Below are 22,596 nucleotides of genomic sequence, written 5' to 3' on the forward strand. Positions count from 1 at the left end.
CAGCTGGTTGGAATAAACCCCAACACTGCATTTCGATCCTTCAGTGCAAGAGATGAATCCAGCACTAAGTTAATTTGCATAGTGACTTCTCTCCAGAAACCGTGTACTATGGAACAATCCCAGAACATATGTGTTAAATTGGCCTGTGGATTAGTGCATCTCCAACAGTTACTATTTGAGGACATTTTTAATCTCATAAGGTATAGAGGAGTCCAGTAGGCCCTGAAAATAATCTTCTGCTGGATGAGGCGCAATTTAAGATCCAATGTACTGCATTGAACACTACTTAAAATATTTTGCCATTGCTCAGGTGACAGTTTAGCAGAAAGTTCCAAGTTCCATTTGTCCCTAAGTAAATCTAACCCAGGGTCTATGTCTCTATGCACACTGGCATCTAGGTACTTATTTAGTTTTAGGAGAGAGGCCATCTTAATGGCAAGCCCAAAGATAGCTGGAGTTGCTGGGGTCGCCAAGGCATCTGGACCGAATTGAGCCGATATGGTATGTTTCAGTTGCATATATTGCCAGGCACATGTCGGTGGTAGATGGAACTCCTCTTGCAGGAGTGCAAAGGGTTTGTAGCTATCATTTGCATTTTTCAGCTGTGATAACCGGTAAATCCCTTTATCAACCCAATGTTTCCACAAAATTGGTTGTTTGCCTATCAATATATGTGGGTTACCCCACAGTGTCATATCCATGTGGCCATAGGGATCGAAGTTTAGTTGCCTTGCCAATTCCTTCCAGGCGTGTCGGGCTGCTAGTATAGTAGGGGATTGGTAGTGGGGATGTTTAAGATATCTGGAGCCAAGTGCTTCCCATCCCTCCAAGGGTTTCAGTTCTGCTAGCTCCACTTGAGCCCATTCTGGCCTTTCCCCATCTGTGTGGGCATGCCAATGGATAGCTTGAGCAATTAAAAACGTGTTATGGTACAATCTAAGGTTCACTAGGTTGAAGCCCCCTTTGTCTGCGGCCAACTGGAGTTTATTCAAAGCAACCCGAGGCCTGCCATTACCCCAGAGGAACCTCCTCACAGCTCTGTCAATTTCTCTAAAGTATCTTTGAGGAATAAGCAACGGAAGCCCTCTTAAAGTATAAATACATCTGGGCATAACATTCATTTTTACAACAGCTATCTTACCCCACAAACTCTGCAGGAGGTCAGCCCAGCGGAGGAAGTCTAATTTAATCTGTGAAAGTATTTTATCTAAATTAGTTTTGACAGTTAGATTAGGTTGTTTAGTAATTAGAATACCTAAGTATTTCACGTAGTCTGTTTTCCAAGTAAAGGGCCAGGGCATATCCCTATGAAAGAGGGGCAATTTCCCAATTGACATGGCCTCGGATTTGTGCCAATTAATTTTAAATCCAGAGAGGCCCCCAAATTGGTATAGTAATTCCATAAGTTTAGGGACGGATTCCTGTGGTTTGGAAAGAAACAAGAGGCTGTCATCTGCATATAATGCAATTTTATGTTCTTGTCCATCTACCGCAATCCCCTTAATACCTGCATTTTGCCTCACTGCGCAAGCCAGAGGTTCAAGGGCCAAGTCGAAGAGCAATGGAGACAAGGGACAGCCCTGTCTGACCCCACACTGAAGGGAGATGGGTCCCGTCTGCTGGCCATCAGTATTGATCCTCGCTGAAGGCATTTTATAGATTGTCTGCACCCAATTTACGAAAGAGGCAGGGAATCTGAATTTCTCAAGAGTTGCCAAGAGGAAGTCTCTATGTACTTTATCAAAGGCCTTTTCAGCGTCAAGGGACAGCAGCAGAGCCTGGTCGGTCCTACGGGACGTAATGTGGATAAGATTATGAACCAGACGTATATTATCTGCTCCCTGCCGCTTAGGGATAAAGCCAACCTGTCCTGGATGTATAATTGTATGTACACAGCCATTAAGACGGGTTGTAGCAAAGATTTTGACATCAACATTCAGTAATGATATTGGCCTATAATTTTCACATTGATGCGGGTCCCTTTGTGGTTTTGGTATAAGAGACACATTTACTACATACATCGTTTTAGGCAATTCATATGTATTTGCAGCTTCGGTGGCCGTCTCAGCCAGTAGTGGGGCTAGCTTATCAGAGAATGTTTTGTACCAATCAGACGGGTAGCCATCCTCGCCTGGGGCCTTTCCAGGTTTAATTTGCCAGCTTTTTCTCCTGATTCCCAGTACGTTTGCCTTGAGCAAGCTAGAAGGAAGTCAGCCTGCCTGGCATGTAATAGATTCACTTCACATTGTAGCTTCAGAAGACTAGAGTAGGAGCGAGGGGATGGGCTGGTATTGTAGTCCAATCAAGCCGCTTTGAGTTTCTCTTCCAATTCTTTAATGTTCTTGCGCTATTCCTTTTTTAAAAATATGAGGCAAAGGCTATAATTCTGCCTCGTAAGTAAGCCTTAAGGATATCCCAAAGAAGTGCCAAGCTAGTCTCAGGTTTTCTATTAAACTTCAAAAACTCTTGAATTTCAGATCCAATCATTGTAATGAATTTGGGGTCCTTTAACAGGGATGTAGTTAGTCTCCAATGTTTCTGCTTCAGGTCTCCACTGTCTGTCAATTGTATTTTTAATACCACAGGTGCATGATCCGAGATAATGAGTGGGCCAATATCACATGCAATTACCTGTTTCCCCAAAATTGGGGACAAGAGCCAGAAGTTAATCCTAGAGCTTGTCTTATGGGATTTTGATAAGAAAGTAAAGTCCCTATCTTTGGGGTGTAGTAATCTCCATACATCGTAGAGGCTAAGTTCCTTCATAAAACTATTTAACAGAACACGTGATTTAGATAACACAGAATGCCCTGTGCTCCTGTCCATTAGGGGATTCAGAACCTCGTTGAAGTCTCCTCCATAAATTAAGTTACTGTTCTCCCTTGCAAGGAGCTTAGCGTGTAAAGCTGTAAAAAAGGAGGGGCAATCTTCATTGGGGGCATACACATTAGCCAAAAGGATGGTTTTGGGCCCAATTTGGGCTTCCACAATGATAAATCTTCCTAGGGGGTCTGCCTCTACACTAAGGGGGTTGAACATGATGCGCTTATGAACTAGGATTGCCACCCCTCTTGACTTGGAAGAGGACCCTGCCCCCAAAACATGGCCCACCCAGCTCTGTTTAAGCCTGTGAATGTCTTTTTCTGCCATATGTGTTTCTTGTAGGAAGGCCACATCTACATTTTGTCTCTTTAAATACCTAAGAATTTGGGTTCTTTTTTGTGGTGTTCCTAGTCCCTTAACATTGAAAGTAATTAAATTCATATGTCCTGCCATAAGAAAATTATAAGGACATACATTGCCCGAGAATCTATAGCCCTAGCACTTAATATTCTAGACCCAGCTGGTCTCATTCGCAGGCTCATCCTTCCCAAGCTTGGATTATTAAGGCCCATGACCTGGAGTCCCACAGCTGACGCCAGAGGACAAGTCTCATTCGGGAAGTTCCCTTCCAGTGCATCAGCGGGGGGCGGGCGGTCCTTGTATTCCATCCAAAACAGGTCTTCATCAAACCTCAACATAAGTATATTAGAAAACAGAATGAAAAACATTTGATTTGAGCTCCTGTAAAACACAATGTATGTCAGGTTAGCCGGTCTAGCATTTGTAGGAGTGAATGCAATGGTGAGAAAGGTGGTTATGAGACAGTAGAGTGGGGAAATGAAAAATAGCAAAAAGGAGAGAATTGGGGGATAGAAGCAAAATAATAGTGAGGAAAACATTATTAAACTTTCCAGAAGGGCCAGCTATGGGGCAAATTCCCAGTTACCACCCACCCACCCCCATGCCACATCCAGTACAAAATTAACATACAACAACTCCAAACTTGGAATCAACTTCACCCTCCTAGTGATCTATCGCTCTAGCTTCCGCCCACTCTCTGCAAAGGCCAGTACATGGTAGTTCTCCAGGAGAAGTCTCTGTTCTTGCCATCGTTGTTGAAAGGCCTGACAACAGCCGAATCTCCAGGCTTAGTGACTTGCGTCTTCACAGACGCAGCCTCGGAAAGACCCCCGCTCGACTGTACATGCACACACAATGTCTAGATATTACCAACAGAACAAGTCTGTCCCCGCCCAGAGGTGAAAAACATTAGATCGAATGTTATGCTCATGGCAGGATATTGGTTGACCACTCCTGAGTATTCAGCAGCCCCTGACCTATTGAACATTCCATAAGCTCCCTTGGAGCCTCCAGCATGCGTTCAAACGGTACTCAAAGTTAGCACTTTAAGCCTAAGAGGAAGAAAGAAAAACCCACATCTCAAACTCGAAAAGAAATAGAACACATCAGACTCCTTGTAAAGAGAGAAAGGAAAAATGGCTTGCCAGAAACCCTATGTAAATCAGAGTCAGCCGTTTGCTTGCAAACTCTGCAGGAAAGCTTCAGCTTGGGCCGGGTCGCTGTAGCGATGCATTCTGCCTTCCTGGATGCAGCAAAGAATGGCAGGATATTTGAAAAAGCAGGTTCCATTCTTTTCTCTAGCCCAAACCCTGCAGCGATGAAATTTCTTCCTTTGATCCACGACTGCCTTTGGGAAATCATGAAATAGATAGATCCGACCGTTATCTGGGCCCCATCGAAGAGAACCTTTCTCTCTGGCCCTTGCTAAGAGATCTTCTTTGGTTGTAAATCTCAGCAGTTTGAAAATGATGGCCTGAGGTGGAGCACCTACTGCTGGGGTGGACCCCAGGGCTCTATGAGCTCTCTCAATCTCAAGTTTGTAGTCGTTGGGGAGGTCCAAGGCTTGACGAAGTAAAGTGGTGACAAAGTCAATCATGTTGCGGTCTCCTGAGCCTTCTTTCACCCCCACTAAACAAAGATTATTTCTTGGGTTGCGACCCTCCAGGTCAATCAGCTTATCTCTAAAAGATGCCAGTTCACGACTGGTTTGTAGGAGAGAGGCCTCCATAATGGAGGCTCTGTCCTCTACTGCCGAGATGCGTCCCTCAGTTTCTTGTACCCTGGAAGTGAGCTGTTCTATGGAGGTCCGGATTTCACCTATCTCTGCCTTAATCGCTTCCTGACCCATTTTTATGCTTTTGGTGTCACTTGCCACTTCCTTAAGAAGGGAGAAGAGGGCTTTGGTATCTACCCCTTCCTCAGCCGTGCTGTCTGAGCTTGACATCTTGGGGACGGCTTTAGTCCCACTTTTGGGGACTCCGTTACATTTACTTCTTGACCCCAGGTTGCTGCCCTCTTTCCTTCAGTCCTCTTCTTGCTCTGCTTTTAAGAATGGCTTAGGGGAGGGTGTTGATGATTTATTGTAACCTGCTTTAGATATTTAAATTTGTAGACTAAGCCAATTCCTCCTCTGTAATTCTATATTAGTAATTCGATTTCTGCACTGCCCTTCCAAAAATGGCTCAGGGCGGTTTACACAGAGAAATAAGAAAGAAAGAAAGAAAGAAAGAAAGAAAGAAAGAAAGAAAGAAAGAAAGAAAGAAAGAAAGAAGGCTCCCTGTCCCCAAAGGGCTCACATTTTAAAAAGAAACATAAGACACACACCAGCAACAGTCACTGGAAGTACTGTGCTGTGGGTGGATAGGGCCAGTTACTCTCCCCTGCTAAATAAAGAGAATCACTGCGGTAAAAGGTGCCTCTTTGCCCAGTTAGCAGGGGCCCACTTGCCCAGTTATATTGCCCACTTGAAACAATGCCAAATGATCCTTCTCTTTTAGTCCTCTTCCTTTGGGCTCTCACCTCTCAAGGAGTTATTCAGGAGAAAAAGCAAAGGCAGGAGAGGATCCCCCCCCCCAAGACTAATTTTGAGACACCAAAGGAGCTTTACTTGATCTCCTCCGCCTCAAATCCCAGAACTGTTATTCTGCCAAGTGGCGTGGCCCCCCTTCCTCCGTCTCTCCAGGTGTGCCAATCTGCACCTCCCCGCTCTCTCACAAACAGCCAGGGATGCCAACCAACTCACTCATGAGGCAGAACAACACTAACAATGGCCATGCGAACAGTCTCTGTGTCCCGGGAGATAAGGAGGGAAGGGGAGATAAGAAAGATTTGGCTGGAGAGGGAGGGAGAAGTGAGGAGGACCTGTTGCTCAGTCCGTTGTTTGAAGTCAAATATAGCAGGGGCAGGAGCATCAGCAAGCCATCTGATGTGCTAAATAGGTAGCTACAGATGTGCGCTTTCTCTGAAGGTGATAATCAGTACTTAACGAGCTCATTAAAGGACCGGATTTTTAGGATGCAGGTGGGGGCCCACGGAGCTCACTGGGAAGCCTTCATTTCAGCCGGAAGAGCCCACGGAAGTCTGACTGCTAAGTTTTCTCAGGAGTCTTTGAAGAGGAACTTCTTCAAAAGCTTTTTGGAAGTCCAGGTATACTATGTCAACTGGATCACTTTGATCCACACACTTTTTGACACTCTCAAATAACTCCAAAATGTTTGTGAGGCAACGTTTGCCTTTGTAGAAGCCATGCTGGTTCTTCCCCAGCAGGGCCTGTTCTTCTATGTGCTTTACAATTTTATCCTTGAGGATGCTTTCCATCAATTTTCCTGGAACAGACATTAAGTTGACCAGCCTGTAATTTCCTGGATTGCCCCAGATCCCTTTTTGAAAATCGATGTTACATTGGCTACTTTCCTGTCCTCTGGTACAGATCCTGATTGTAGGGATAAGTTATATATTTTTGCAAGGTCGGCAATTTCATATTTGAGATCTTTAAAGACTCTTGCATGAATTTGCTAGTTTTCAATTTTTCCAGACAGTTTAGAACATCATCTCTTGTCACTTCAGTTCTTTAACTTCCATCCCCGAAAAGCCTGATCCAGGAACAGATATATGCTCAGTATCTTCTGCTGCGAAGACAGACACAAAGAACTCATTTAGCTTCTCTGCAACCTCCATATCCTCCTTAACAATCCCTTTCACTCCCTCATTGTCATTCCTCACAGTCCAACCACCTCCCTGGCAGGTTTCCTGCTTCTGATGTATTTAAAGAAGTTTTTGTTATTCCCCTTGATGCTTTTGGCTAAATGTTCCTCAAACTCTCTCTTTGCTTCCCTTATTGTCAATTTGCATTTCTTTTGCCAGAGTTTGTGTTCCTTCCTGTTCTCTTCATTTGGACATGCCTTCCAATTCAGAAGGAAGTCGTCTTCTCATCCTGTACGACTCTGTCCAACTCAAGACTGGTGTAATTTTCTTTTGGGGAGCAGAGATAGGCCAAGAACACACACACACACACACACACACACCAGCTGTCACTCTTTAGAATTGCCACAGAGTTTTTGATGAATAGCTGAAGGTGGGAAATGAAACATATGGTTGCCATTAACTCAGTCAACTAGGGCTTTCATGGCACTGCACAAAGCTAGCTGGGACTGCCTTGACACTGACTTTTTGCCCACAAGAAGATTTGTTGGGGTTTGCACTTATTTAGCAAAGCACCAAGGAAGCTACCACTCCAGTTACAGAATGATGAGTTTAGTTGTTGCCGCTATTTAAGTAACAGGCATGAAGATCACTGTAGAGTCAAAGTTACTTAACTAGTTTATTGGTGAAATACATTTGAGATAGGAAAGACCTATCCTATCTATCAGCTACATAATGAACAGGTAGGGAGAGAGAGAGATACAGGTGAAACTCGGAAAATTAGAATATCGTGCAAAAGTCCATTAATTTCAGTAATGCAAATTAAAAGGTGAAACTGATATATGAGATAGACGCATTACATGCAAAGCGAGATAAGTCAAGCCTTAATTTGTTATAATTGTGATGATCATGGCGTACAGCTCATGAAAACCCCAAATCCACAATCTCAGAAAATTAGAATATTACATGGAACCAAGAAGACAAGGATTGAAGAATAGAACAATATCGGACCTCTGAAAAGTATAAGCATGCATATGTATTCAGTACTTGGTTTGGGCCCCTTTTGCAGCAATTACTGCCTCAATGCGGCGTGGCATGGATGCTATCAGCCTGTGGCACTGATGAGGTATTATGGAAGACCAGGATGCTTCATTAGCGGCCTTCAGCAATTCTGCATTGTTTGGTCTCATGTCTCTCATCCTTCTCTTGGCAATGCCCCATAGATTCTCTATGGGGTCAGGTCAGGCGAGTTTGCTGGCCAGTCAAGCACAGTACACTGTATACTTTTCAGAGGTCCGATATTGTTCTATTTTTCAATCCTTGTCTTCTTGGTTCCATGTAATATTCTAATTTTCTGAGATTGTGGATTTGGGGTTTTCATGAGCTGTACGCCATGATCATCACAATTATAACAAATTAAGGCTTGACTTATCTCGCTTTGCATGTAATGCGTCTGTCTCATATATCAGTTTCACCTTTTAATTTGCATTACTGAAATTAATGGACTTTTGCACGATATTCTAATTTTCCGAGTTTCACCTGTATGTTTCCATCTTCTCTCTAGGAGGAGAAGAGGACCAACTCACTACAGGAAGTACCTGAGGAGTCAAAGCAGGGGTCATAGAGCAGAAGCAAGCAGGGACAGGTAAGGAGACCCTCACTAGCTACCTCTGCTCCCAATACTGCCCCTAGTGGTCATCAGGATAGTTGGTGCAAAAGGCCGATGCACTGGAACTCCATTTTCAACAGATTTTTCCTCTCCACCACACCATTCAGTTCTGGTGTGTATGTGGGAGTAGGTTCACATTAAATCCCATTAGAATCTTTTCATGTCATTTGACATGTATTTGCCTCCATTCTCTGATCTTATTCTCTGAGGCCTGCTTCCAAATTTGTTATTGACTGGTGCAACATATTCTTTAAATTTTTCAAACACTTGATTTCTCTTTCTCAGAGCATGCACATAAGTAAATCTTGGGAAATCATCAATAAATGTGAGTATGTAGTGATTGCCACCCATACTATTTTCAAATGGACCCACAGACGTAAGAATGTAAAAGTTCCAGAGGATGTTGTGACTCCCTCTGTGTCTGTCCAGAAAAGCTGGGTCTCACTCCTTTATTAAGTATGTAACATTGACATTTAGTCGTGGCTTCTTTGCATGATTCCACTTTAAAATCCACAATTCAGGGGCGGAACTATAATAGGGCAAGGGGAGACAGTTGTCTGGGGGCCCCCTGCCTTGCCCCCCCCCCGAGGCAAGTCACATGACTGACTCCCCCAGCCACACACCCACCCGGGGTTCCTTCAGCTTTATCCATCCTCCGAAATTGATGTGAGTGTTAAGACCTGGAGTTATCAGAACAGCATGTCTTTCTCTAATACCATTAAATGACTTGCATCATCCACAATTTACCAAACCTTTTAAATAATAATTTAGAATGATGTTCTATTGTGGCACATAGGTGTGTGTGTGTGTGTGTGTGTGTGTGTGTGTGTGTATATATATATATATATATATATATATATATATATATATATGCTTTTTGTTACCACTATTCAGCCTAATTTAAGATTTCTTTACTTTATGAGCTGAGTTTCAATTGGGGGGGCATTTTAAAATCTTATCTCTGGGTCCACTCCAACCTTGCTACGCCCCTGCCACAATTAGTCCATTTTTGTCAGGCTCATTTATCACACTTGGGAACGTAGGAAGCTGCCATATACTGAGTCAGACCCTTGGTGCATCTAGCTCAGTATTGTCTTCACAGACTGGCAGCGGCTTCTCCAAGGTTGCAGGCAGGAATCTCTCTCAGCCCTCTCTTGGAGAAGCTGCCAAGGAGAGAACTTGAAACCTTCTGCTCTTCCCTTATTTGCCTATGCGCTAGTGTTTTATGCCATATGGTAGAACAATTCTGGTGTTTTCCTGAGGCTGCGAGGCTTGCCTGTTCAGTTACACAGTCCAATTGGAAAAGCCCATCTTCACACATACAGGCGGACATAAATAAATCATCAACTTTGGTAATGTAGCAAACTTTGTCCTCAAAAGTCACTTTGCAGCCTTTATTGACTCCATGTCCCATAGCATTCCTTTCCATATTAGGGATTAAGAGAGCATCCTAGATAAAGATCATTTCAATCTGTCCATCAGACTGCCTGCAATGCAGTTCAGCTGTCTCCCCGTTGAATCAATTATGTTCCCATTACCAATAAGAATAGGAATGGTAATTTTTGTCTAAATTAATAAACAGTTCAGGGGAATTCAGAATGTTTTGGGCAGCTCCGGAATCGATAATAAAACCATCCCTTTTCTCCCTTCCCTGCCTGGCTGTTACACTGAACGTCTTGGCTCTCTGACTTCCTCTGTCTGTGTCCTCTTCCGGAAAGCCAGCATGCGGTCTGCTTCTCCGTCTGTCAGAAAAGTTTCTCCTCTTTCCTTCTGCAGTCACAGACTGTGAGGTGCTTCACGCGACACGTGTTGTGAAGTGCCTGATGGGGTTCTGCAGGGAGAGCGGGCTCAGCCCACGCTCCCCACAGAGGAGCAGCCGCTTGCCGCTGGGGGGCTGGATTGGCCGCCCACGTGGCTGCCAGCTCTGTCATGGAGCCAGCGGGGGCTGTGAGGGTTGGGGCCTGCATGGCCCCCGGAAGTTCCAGGATGCCCCGCACAAGTGTGGATGCCCCTGCACAAGACCCTAACCCTGGAGAGACCCCCAAGCCCGAGAGTCCCCTCAGGTGTCGCTGTGCGCTGCGGGGACACACGAGCACAAAAACCAGGTTAACAGAGCGATCGCTCCATTAACTGCATTTAAGGGGAGGGGGATCTCACATGGCACACGACCGCCCCAAAGCAGGCTGGGCTCCCTTAGCCGGATTTTGTGCAATCGTGGGAATAAGTAGCCTCTGTGTGTCATCACTGTAGTCATGGTGGTCAGGTTTCCCTCCTCTGGAGTTATCTCTGCCTTTCCCTCCTTTGGGCTCCAGACAATTAGTATGCAAATGCCCTGCTTTGTTACAGCTGAAACAATGCTTCAGTTTGTTGTAGAAGTTTGCAGTATCTAGTTCTCCTTGTTTAAGTCTGAAATGTTGCAAGCATGCAGCTACCTAGTGAATAGGGGGAGAGAGAGATGAAGTACCTGAGGAGTCAAAGCGGGGGTCACAGAGCAGAGGCAAGCAGGGACAGGTAAGGAGACCCTCAATTGCTGCCTCTACACCCAATGATGCCCCTAGTGGTCACTAGGATAGTTGGTGAAAAAGATCGATGCGCTGGAACTCCATCTCCAACAAGATGAACCACTTCGCCAGCTCCCTGCTACCATAACAACACCTTCCTGCTTGGCCAGTGATTAGAAAGAGATTTAAATTCTACTAGAATTTCAATGAAATATTTTACATAATATGAGAGATATTATTACAATATTATATTACACAAATATGAGAGCGAGCAGGAGAGCCAGCAAGGTGTAGAGGTTAGAGTGGCTGGACTAGGAAGGGGAGACCTGAGTTCAAATCTCCATTCAGGCATGAAACTCCCTGGATGACTGGGCCATTCACTTATCTCTCAGCCTAACCTACCCACTGGCTTGTTGTGAGGATACACATAATATACTGCGTACACTGATCTGGGTTCTTGGGAGAAAAAGCAGGATATAAATATAACTATCAATAAATAAATATACTCCAGCCAGGAGTGGAGCCACCATTGAGTAGACGGATTCAGATAACCCAGCTGCCAGCCACGGAAGGGCCACGTGAGCCCTCTGGAGTGCATTCCCAGCCAGCAAGGAAGGGAAATAGGAAGGCACCTAGCCAGCAAACGCTGGCTGGAAATGAGCTCTGGAGCAGGGGTGTGAACTTCATGGGGGCAGTGGGGCTCAAGCCCTCCTCCACATTTTCTGGGGGAGACAATGCCCCCCTCCTGCCAGGTAGCATCAGCAAGCTCTCCTGCTCAAGTTCCTCAGTCAGTTGAACCACACAGTCAGTCCTGTGTTGTCTTTGTAGCAGCTCAGCGAGTTCTTAGGAGGCACAGCGGCCTCTCAGGGCCCTTCCGCTCTCTGATTCTCTGACTAGAAGTAGTCGGATAAGGAGAAAAGCTGGTGGTGCTCTCTGCATGCAGGTGCTCTGCCCAGAGCGGCCCCATTATCCTCTCGGGAAGACCTCCCAGTGCTCATCGTGTATTCTCCCATTCAAATGCAAACCAGGGTGGGCCCTGCTTAGCAAAGGTGCCAATTCATGCTTGCTGTCACAAGACCAGCTCTCCTCCCATGTGCCCTGTGCCCCCCCCCAATTGAGAAGTCTACTCCCCTGCTCCGGAGAGCTCACATGGGACATGCTCCTTCAGCATGTGACATCAAGCACACATGGCTGTGGCCCGGTTTCTTGAGGGCCTGTGCAAGGAGCCCTCCAGAGAACATTCCTATCGTGCATCTGGGTGTGTTTATTTCCCTTCCTTTCTTCCCAAAGACAGAAGGAAAGGGAGATAAATGCACCCAGCCAGCAAACATTGGCTGGGACGGAGCCCCCGAGGACTCACACAGGCCTTTGGGCCACACCCACATTCACATGATGCCACCTGCAAGTGGCATCCCTGGCACACACCCAGCGGGGCTGCCGTGGACGGGGCAGAACCTGGGTCTCCGTCCCCTGGCTCTGCCACTGACTCCAGCAGCTGTCACTAGACATGGCAGAAGCCCCTCCCTCCCCAAAGCCCGATCCTGCCCTCTTGCCTGCAACATCTAAGGCTGCCCAAAGCATAGAGTGGCACCATCACTTTGCAACTCTTCTGTCCCCCTGTTCACTCTGCCGACCGTTATTTGCTGCAGCAGGAAAAGTTATACTGCTGTTAGGTGGATACAAGTGTTGGGAATTCTCTCTGGTAAGAGAATCCCTTTTCCATTATAGCAGAGTGCACAGAGGCACAACACAGCGGAATTTAGTTAGGCATGCGTGTCTGCTGAGAGTAAAGTAACTTGGAGCCAGTTCATAGTTTCAAATCAATATAAATGGTATTTATTAGAGAACTCCATTCTGGATAGGAAGGTAAGGAGTTAGGATCTCTAATCTAGCTAGCTAGCTGGATGCAGATGGATTCTGCATTCCTCTGCACACATGGTGCAGGGAGAGGAGCTTGCATGTTGCAAGGTAGAAGGAACAGGAAGAGAAGGAAGGAAGGAAGTTAGTCCCTGAGAGTAGCAATCTGCATTCCAAAGGGATCGTGTCAGAGCAGTAGAGAAGGGATGACCAATGTCTTGACCATCTAGCCCTCTGACTCACTAGTCTGTCCTCCTATGTCACTGAGACAAGAGACAGTGTATAGTCCTTCACTTCCAACAACAAGCTGGTTGAAAAACCCTACCCAAGTGTCCACTAATAGCTCCAAGGAGGAAGGCATGGAGAGGGGTACCACTGGGCAGGCCTGTAACCAGCCTGAAAAATTTTTTGGGGGGATTGCAGAAGTCGGGGGAGGTAGGTTATAAAATGTTCAGTGAAAACAGTCAGTGAGGCTGGGGAGGAAAGAGAATTTTTTGGTGTGGCAGGTACACGCCATGCCACCAGCTGGCTACAGGACTGCCACTGGGGTCTGTCCTGGGCCTTGTGCTGTTCAACACTTTTATAAATGACGTGGATGAGGGAATAGAGGAGCTGGTCATCAAATATGATGACAAACACCTTAGAAGACAGAACAGAGAGTTTTCACAATGGAGGGAAGTAAGAAGTGTAGTCCTCCAGGGAGCTGTACTGGGACCGGTGCTTTATAATTTATTCATAAGTGATCTAGAATTTGGGGTAAGCAGTGAGGTGGCCAGATTTGCAGATGATACCAAACTCTTCCGGGTAGTGAAATCCAAAACGGATTGTGAGCAGCTCCAAAAGGATCTCTCCAAACTGGGGGAGTGGGCGAAAAAATGGCAAATGCGGTTCAGTGTTAGCAAGTGTAAAGTGATGCACATTGGGACGAAAAACCCCAACTTCAAGTATATGCTGATGGGATCCGAGCTGTCGGTGACGGACCAGGAGAGGGATCTTGGGGTCGTGGTGGACAGCTCGTTGAAAGTGTCATGTGCGGCAGCTGTGAAAAAGGCCAATTCCATGCTAGGGGTCATTAGGAAGTGGATTGAAAATAAAACTGCTAATATTATAACACCCTTTTACAAAATGATGGTGTGGCCACGCTTGGAGTACTGCGTACAATTCTAGTCACCAAATCTAAAAAAGGACATTGTAGAACTGGAAAACGTGCAGAAGAGGGCTACCAAGATGATCAGGAGCCTAGAGCACCTTTCTTATGAGGCAAGACTACAACACCTGGGGCTATTTAATTTAGAAAAAAGATGACGGTGGGGAGACATGACAGAGGTCTATAAAATCATGCATAGTGTGGAGAAAGTGGATAGAGAGAAATTCTTCTCCCTCTCCCATTGCACTAGAACCTGGGGTCTTCCCATGAAAGTGATTGCCAGGAAATCTAGGACCAACCAACGGAAGTACTTTTTCACACAATGCATAATCAACTTGTGGAATTCTCTGCCACAACATGTGGTGACAGCCAACAACATGGGTGGCTTTAAGAGGGGTCTGGATAACATCCTGGAGGAAAGGTCTAAAGGGTTTTAGGCCACCTGCAGCCCCAAAGGCAGGATGCCTCTGAGTACCAGCTGCAGGGGAGTAACAGCAGGAGATGTCATGCCCTCAACTCCTGCCTGTGGCTTCCAGCGGCATCTGGTGGGCCAATGTGTGAAACAGGATGCTGGACTAGATGGGCCTTCTTGGGCCTGATCTAGCAGGGCTGTTATTCTTATGTTCTTAACAGCCTTGACGGGCTTGGACACTGGGCCAAAACAAAGAAGATGGAGCTCAACAGAGATAAACATAAAGGCCTGCATGTAGGTAAAGCAAAATCAAATGCACAAGCACGGGGGAGGAGGGGTGCTGACCCGTGGCGCACTTACCCTGGACTTTGGGGTTGAAGTCCAGGGCTTCCACACGCCCTGAGGGCCCCCAAATCCTCTTTAATCAGTTCAGGGCGCTTTCCAGTTACCCTCTCAACAGCGGCAAAATGCTTCGGTTCAGGCAAATCACATTCAAAACATAAATAGCAAAGCTACCAGCAGGGGGAGCAGTCTCACAAAAACTAACAACCGGAAAATACAGCAACCTTTTTACGCCGGACATACAGTGTTATAGCGATAAATCACAGTGATTAAATCCGAATCAAGGCATCTGAAATGTGAGCGGTGCCCTGCTGACAGCATAGGGACTGTGGTGTCACAACACAGGATGTGCGGGAGCACACTTCGCAGATACGTTGTGACTCCATTGCCGGGTATAATCAGGAAAATGCCCTGGGTGGTGTGGTTGCTGCTGGCCCACACTGTGCTGGGCAGCTGAGTGTGATTATGATCTGTACCGGGTGCTTTAAAGACAGGGGGGTGGAATGGGGAAGGAAAAATGTGGGATGGGAATATGTTAAGTTGCATATTGAAATGTTTCTTCTAATGCATATTTGCATAAATATACCCATTTTATATGCTTACATTCTTGTGAGTTCAGTTGCTGTTTCTGCCCTCAATAACCCACCTGTTAAAAATACTCTCTGTGTGTGTGTGCAGGCGGCTGATGCTTTACTTGCAGTGTGTGTGTGTGGGTGGGGGGGGGGGGTGGCATCCAGCAAGGCGAGGTACTCCGAAGGCTTTTAGGTCCAGGCTCCAAAATTGGACTTGTTCTCTCCCTTGCCAGAATCACAGGTCTGTTTTTGCAACTTGAGGAATCTCAGGGAAGGAAATGGCCCCTCGCTGGTGCAGACATCCATGGACAACTTGTCTGCCTTGGCTGAGATCAAGCTGGCGGGCGTCCTGCGCGCCATCTGCAAATATCGCCAGAGCATCCACAAGGTAGGAATGCTTCAAAGCCAAAGTTGCCTCTGAGCTCTATGTTTGCATGATTTAGTTGCTACACAGAGGTGAGTGGAGTGGGATGGGAAGCAGTAGCTGTGCTGTGTTTGGTATAATCTAGAACATAAGAGCAGTCCAGCTGGAACAGGCCCAGGAAGGCCCATCCAGTCCAGCATCCTGTTTCGCACAGTGGCCCACCAGATGCCTCCGAGAAGAAGCCCACAGACAGGAGCTGGAAGGGGCATGCACTCTCTCCTGCTGTTGCTCCCCTGCAACTGGTACTCAGAGGCATCCTGCCTCTGAGGCTGGAACTGGCCTGAAGCCCTCAGACTAGTAGCTGTTGATAGACCTCTCCTCCATGAAGTAATCCAAACACCTCTTAAAGCCATCAAAACTAGTAGCCAACACCACATCTTGTGGCAGAGATTCCACAAGTTGATTATGCGTTGTGTGAAAAGTACTTCCATTTCTTGGACCTACATTTCCTATCAATCAATTTCTGATGACCCCTGGGTTCTATTGATATGTGTGTGTGAGAGAAATTTCTCTCTATCCACTTTCTCCACACCATGCATGATTTTATAGACCTCTATCCTGTCTCCCTGCAGTCATCTTTTTTCTAAACTAAGAAGTCCCAGGTGTTGTTGCCTTGCCTCATAAGGAAGGTGCTCCAGGCCCCTGATCATCTTGGTTGCCCTCTTCTGCACCTTCTCCACTTCAACAATGTCCTTTTTAAGATGTGGCGACCAGAATTGTACACAGTACTCCAAGTGTGGTCGCACCATAGTTTTGTATAAGGGCATTATAATATTAGCCATTTTATTTTCAATCCCCTTCCTAATGATCCCTAGCATGGAATTGGCCTTTTTCACAGCTGCCGCACATTGAGTCGACACTTTCAACGAGCTGTCCACCACAACCCCAAGATCCCTCTCCTGGTCAGTCACCAATCACTTATCTCTCAGCCTAGCCCTCCAACTAGTAGCCATTAATCGACCACTCCTCCATGAAGTTATCCAAACCCCTCTTAAAGCCATCCAGGTTGTTGGCTGTCACCACATCTTCTGGCACAGAATTCCACAAGTTGGTTATGTGTTGTGTGAAAAAGTACCTCCGTTGGTTGGTCTTAAATTTCCTGGCAATCACTTTCATGGGATGACCCCTGGTTCTAGTGTTATGGGAGAGGGAGAAGAATTTCTCTCTATCCACTTTCTCCACACCATGCATGATTTTATAGACCTCTATCATGTCTCCTCGCAGTCATCTTTTTTCTAAACTTAAAGCCCCAGGTGTTGTAGCCTTGCCTCATAAGGAAGGTGCTCCAGGCCCCTGGTTATCTGGGTTGCCTGCCCTCTTCTGCACCTTTCCCAGTTCTACAATGTCCTTTTTTAGATGTGGTGACCAGAATTGTACACAGAACTCCAGGTGTGGCCATACCATCGTTTTGTAGAAGGGCATGATAATATTTACTAGCTGGGCCGGGTTCAGAGCATCTGCCCCTCAAGCCAGCACCATGGTTGCCTCCCCCACCCCCGCCGACCCGGCCGGCTTTCTGAATGGCCGGCTGGCTACTCTCCTCCCCTCCTCCTTCGCCCTCCCCCCCATCCCGCTGGCCCAGCCGGCTGTCACCTCCTGCTCTCGGTGGCCGCCATCCCTCTTTTCTCCCCCGTCCCCATCACTAGTCCAGTAGCTGCTCGCGAACTCTCGCAAGAGCTGCCACGCATGGGATTACCGATAGATACGTTGAAGAAAATTAAATATATAGATTGTTCATTCATTCGATTTATATACTGCCCTTCCAAAAATGGCTCAGGGTGGCTTACATCAAAGTAAACAGTTTACATAATATTAGCCATTTTATTTTCAATCCCTTTCCTAAAGATCCCTAGCATGGAGTTGGCCTTTTTAACAGCTGCTGCACATTGAGTCAACAAGGTGTCCACCACGACCCCAAGATCCCTCTCCTGGTCAGTCACCGACAGCTCAGATCCCATCAGCATATACTTGAAGTTGGGGGTTTTCATCCCAATCAGGGGCGTACCATCCATGAGGCAAGGGGAGACAGTTTCCTCCCGCCCGCTGCCTCAAAGGGTCCCCCAGAGGCAAGTCACCGGACCCAACCCGACTCCTCAGGCTGGGGAGACCTGAGGAGCTGTGCCTGTGCACCCTCTCTCTCCTGGCCTAGGATTCTTCCTCATCCTGGCCCCGTCCAGCCAGCCTTCTCTGGCATCAGGGCTCGCAGAGGCTCTCACTGGCTGGCAGGTGGACAAGTCGCTCATCCACCTCCTTGCCCCGGCAGAAGGCAACACTGCATGTGCAGCCAGCCAGCGTGTGTTTGCTGTGCCCACCCCACCCAGTTTATCGAGGCTGCTGCTCCTGCCTTGCTGGTGGTTTAACGCCCAGGGCTATTTCACCTGCGGATCTCTATGCAGTAAAGAGGTAGTGTAAAACGCGGGGGTGGCGTGCCTGCTTCCAAAGCGATTCAGCCTATGTTCTCTTCCTCCTTCTCCCCACAAACACTCAGCTTCACCCCTGGGCTGGGCGCTGTTGTTTGTTTTTCTGTACTTTTGCCGTGGAAGGAGGAGGGGGTCTGGGGGTGGAGGTGCGCCAGTGGCTGCTGCCTCCACAGAATTGCACAAAAGGGAGGCTGTTGTTGTGACCCTTTTAATGGGGGGGGGATACATTAGGGTCCAGTTGCATCAGCCAGAGAGACTGGGGTGTAAAAAAAGGGGGGGGAGTGGGGAGTCCTTGCAGGACTTCAGGGAACCAGGTTTGGGGTCTTTTCTCCTGCTATCAGTGGGTCATATATCTGGGGGCTGGGGCAATTTGCCCTGTGCTCCGCTCACGGTGCAGGCAGGGGAGCTGGAGAGTGGGGTGCTGCAATATCGGCGGCTATTACGGGCGCTACTGAGCATGACCGTTGACCCAGCGGCACAGGGTGGAACCTGGAGCCCGGGCAAGCAGAGACCTGCAGTGCCCTATATCAGGGGCGTAGCAAGGTGGGAGGGGGCCCAGAGACAAGATTTAAAATGCCCCCCCTCACTGAAGCTCAGCTCATGAAGTAAAGAAATCTTAAATGAGGCTGAATAATGGTAACAAAAAGCATAGTGTGTACACACACACACACACACACACACACACACAGAGATGTGCCACAATAGAACCTCATCCTAAATTATTTTTAAAAGGTTTTGTGGATTGTGGGCGATGCAAGTCACTGAATGGTCCTCGGGAAAGACCTGCTGTTCTGGTAGCTCCAGCTCTTCACACTCACCTCCACTTTGGAGGAAGAATTCAACGGAAGGAAGCCCGGGCGGGTGCGCGGCTGGGGGAGTCAGTCATGTGACTTGCCATGGGGGGGGGGCCCAGACCACTGTCTCCCCTTGCCCTATTATAGTTACGCCCCTGCCCTTTATCCAGCACTCCCCAAATGGCAAACAACTCGAGAGCTCTGTAAGCCATGTTTATTTATTACGGTTTATTGTGGCAAAAGTTTGGGGGGGGGGGGCGCTTAGGAATGGAGTCCATTTCATTAGATCCTCCGAAAGGGAAGAGAGACTCGAGTGCAACCTGCTTCTTCTAACCATGTTTGAGACAAAGTCTGTTCTGCTGACTTTTCAGCCATTTCCGAAGTAAAGATGCTTCAAAGGCTGAGAGAGCCCCAATTCAGATCGGCTTAAGTGGGCCAAGGCTCAATAGGGCCAAACAGAGCTACAGCTCCCTGCCACACACCCTTCGTTAGGGGCAAGGCGCAAGTTCCCCTTTGGCTTGGTTTCTGCGGTCTTGCAAGTGCAGGCATGTTCTACCCACTATGAAGGGGGTTGCTTGGCTGCCACCTTTTCTGGAACAGAACTCGTATCCCCAAAGCAAACTCTGGTGGCAACTGGGTATGTAAACGGGGAGGGAATATATATCCCTCTTCTCTAGAACCCTTTCAAGTTAAGTGGATGTGGGTTGCTCTTTTTTGATGACTTTAATTAACATACACGACATTGTGGTGTAGTGGTTAGAGTGCTGGACTAGGACCACAGAGACCCGAGTTCAAATCCCCATTCAGCCATGATACTATCTGGGTGACTCTGGGCCAGTCACTGCTCTCTCAGCCTAACCTACTTCATAGGGTTGTTGTGAAAAGAAACCTAAGTATGTAGTACGCCGCTCTGGGTTCCTTGGAGGAAGAGCGGGATATAAATGTAAATAATTCCAAAACAACTTGAAGAGCACCTCAACACCATAGGGGCCACAGAAATCACCACCAGCCAATTACAAAAAGCAACTTTACTGGGAACAACCTATATTCTGCGATGTTATCTATAATAACAGCAACAACATTGATAATAAAATTCAGCCATCCCAGGTCCTTGGGAAGGACTTGATGTCTGGATAAAATTAACCAGTCCATAACACCTGTCTGACTGTGTAAACAAGATAATAATAATTGCTCTTATCGGCTCTTGAAGCAATGTACAAAAGCTCCTCACAACAGTAAAATGACATTAGGAGCATAGTAAACTGCTTTATATGGAGTCAGATCACTGGTCCATCTAGCTAAGTATAGTCTACACACAGACTGGCAGGCAGAAGCTTCTCCAAGGTTGCAGCAGGAATCTCAAAGCTGCAGGAATGAACCGAGGCGCTTCCCTGCTCAAATTGTTACAGACCAGGCCCGATTGGTATACCAAATATGCTCATTAGCTAGTATACAAAATCAGGTCTGGCTTCAAGTTCTTTTATATGGTGACCCATGTTGGATCTGGGCGCAAGGAAGAAAGGAGATGCAAACCACTCAAACAGGATTCCATGGGCTTTATTGAATATAAAAGGCTTAGCAACAATCTAGCAAAGCAGAAAGCAGAATACTTTATTAATATTAGCAACAGTATTTAAATGGAACATTCTAGCCATCACCAATACTCCACCCAGTGTTCCTAACTAAATATGTGTGTGCACTTAAATCTTCCTAGAGCCTAGTACAGTTTTAGATACAGGCAGAAAAGACGGGGAGGGAGAAGGAAGGCTGGGGGCTGACATGGTTTGGGGGTAATTAGTAGAGGAAAGGGGGGAAAGAGAAGGGAATTCCCAAGATGAAGGGAATTCATATGACAGGTAATAGCATATTACCAGGATCCAAGGCTGGAGAGAGACGAATCACTTCAGCTGAAGCAGTGAGGCGCTGGCGGAGACAGGAGTTGTGCAGTTGCTTCAGGTCATAGCTGAGAGCTCCATGGCTGGGGAGCCTTGACTTCTCACTGCGCAGTGAGAGTCATAGCCTCTGAGCACGGGCAGAGTTCCTGCTTAGCCCCACGGCTGGGCAGCCAACCCTGGGCAAGCGTGTGAGCAGCATTGCTGTAGGCAAAGATTGCTGAACTCTCTGTCTCAAAAAGCCCCATTCTTTATAGTGTATTTTCTCTTTGATCTATACAAATCTCATCTTTTCCTGGGTTCCCCAGAAGGGGTGACAAAGCTGTTACTTTCAGGACAATGTCTTTTAATTACTCAGGATATTGGCCAGTTCAGAGAATTCTGAATCTCATCTTCTGAAATCTGTGCACTCAGGAAGGGTGGGGGGAAGCAAGTGTTAGTGGAAAGACTAAATCTACAGGTGTTCTCCCAGGGTGGAATTTCTATAGACAGCAACTGAGTAATCCCCCTTGGGGCATGGCAGAGCCAATCATTGACAATGATTAGCATAGATTTCTTCCACAGACATTATCTGATAGTGAGTTACATTTTAGCATATTGATTAGCTCAAGCCCAGCCTTTGTGTTATCTTAAGTATCCAGTTTCACAATGCAATGCTGGAATGTCTCAACCAGAGGCCGAGCAGGCATTTCACACAGAGTTCAGGTGTGATTTCATCTCTTAATATAAAAATGAAATCAGACACAGGCCTATATTCCAGGCCTATATTCCACAAACTTCTGAGTGGTGCACTACAAAATCCCACCAATATCCCTCAAATATAAGCATAGAGAACCACCCTGACCCCATACTGGGAGATTGCCCATAACACGGTTGGGGGGGAGGGCGGAAAAGCAGCAGAGGAGAAGAAAGAGTGCAAGCAAGAAAACACAGGGTTCAACGGAGCGTGTGGAGGGGGGGGGCTGTGCACGTGCCCTGATGGAGGGGTTTCCACCAAACAAAACAAAGGAGCTCTCACAAGAGGAGGAACCATATAAAGGCTCACTATGGTGTAAAGCTGCTACAATAAATTAGATCTACTTAATCCATTAAATTATCCAGTTCTCAAATTGGGGTCTACAGATGTTGTTGGATTACAACTCCCACCTCCCACCAGCCCGAAGACCATTGTATTTTTTTTTAATATATAAATGCTTTTATTAGTATTATAGGTAGAAACAGAAATGAGAGTCCAACAAAACCATACAAGTTTACATACAAGATCTTATCCATCAAAACCAAAACATAAGAAAAATACAATAGTATTAATTGTGTGTAAAAGATCCAAAACTAGTCATCAATAGCTATCAATAAAGAATCTTGAACCCCTCAAGGGGGAAAAAAAATCTCCCCCAACCTGGTTGGTCATCATACTATCAGGCAGTCTAAAGAGGAGAGAACCAACCCAACTATGACATACAAAATAGAAATAATGAGAATAATTCAAGCACAGAACCAGACATCCCCAATGCTCTGCGGTTTGGGCTCCACCCCACAAACCCAAAAGCTTAAAAATGTTGTTAAGTATTAATAATTAGTTTCTATATTCTATAGGAGAAAGTATAAATTCCCTTGCTCCAATTTTGTCCTACATCTGATTTGAAACCTGTATAAATAGGAATAAGAAAACCTAAAATTTATTCAAAATCTTTCATTAGGTGAATTAATTGAATCTTATATATGTTTAATAAAATATGTTTTA

The 22,596-nt window shown here is 46.4% G+C and overlaps 1 protein-coding gene across 12 annotated transcripts in view; it reads left to right on the forward strand.

Annotated features, from left to right (window-relative positions):
* Positions 1 to 22,596, forward strand: part of LOC128327208 (maestro heat-like repeat family member 5) — a 122,708-nt gene that overhangs the window by 28,162 nt on the left and 71,950 nt on the right. For 6 of the 12 annotated variants that reach the window (XM_053255652.1, XM_053255648.1, XM_053255651.1 and 3 more), the window contains exon 3: positions 15,559 to 15,713. The exons of 1 other annotated variant lie outside the window; for it this stretch is intronic. In XM_053255652.1, coding sequence (XP_053111627.1) covers positions 15,559 to 15,713 — 155 coding nt within the window. Of the gene's footprint in view, positions 1 to 6,197; positions 6,331 to 8,389; positions 8,471 to 15,558; positions 15,714 to 22,596 lie in introns of those variants that run through there. 5 more of the 12 variants (XM_053255653.1, XM_053255655.1, XM_053255658.1 and 2 more) reach the window with 3 other exon arrangements.

Source organism: Hemicordylus capensis, chromosome 5, assembly GCF_027244095.1.
Source record: "Hemicordylus capensis ecotype Gifberg chromosome 5, rHemCap1.1.pri, whole genome shotgun sequence".
In the NCBI taxonomy this organism is placed as follows: Eukaryota; Metazoa; Chordata; class Lepidosauria; order Squamata; family Cordylidae; genus Hemicordylus; species Hemicordylus capensis.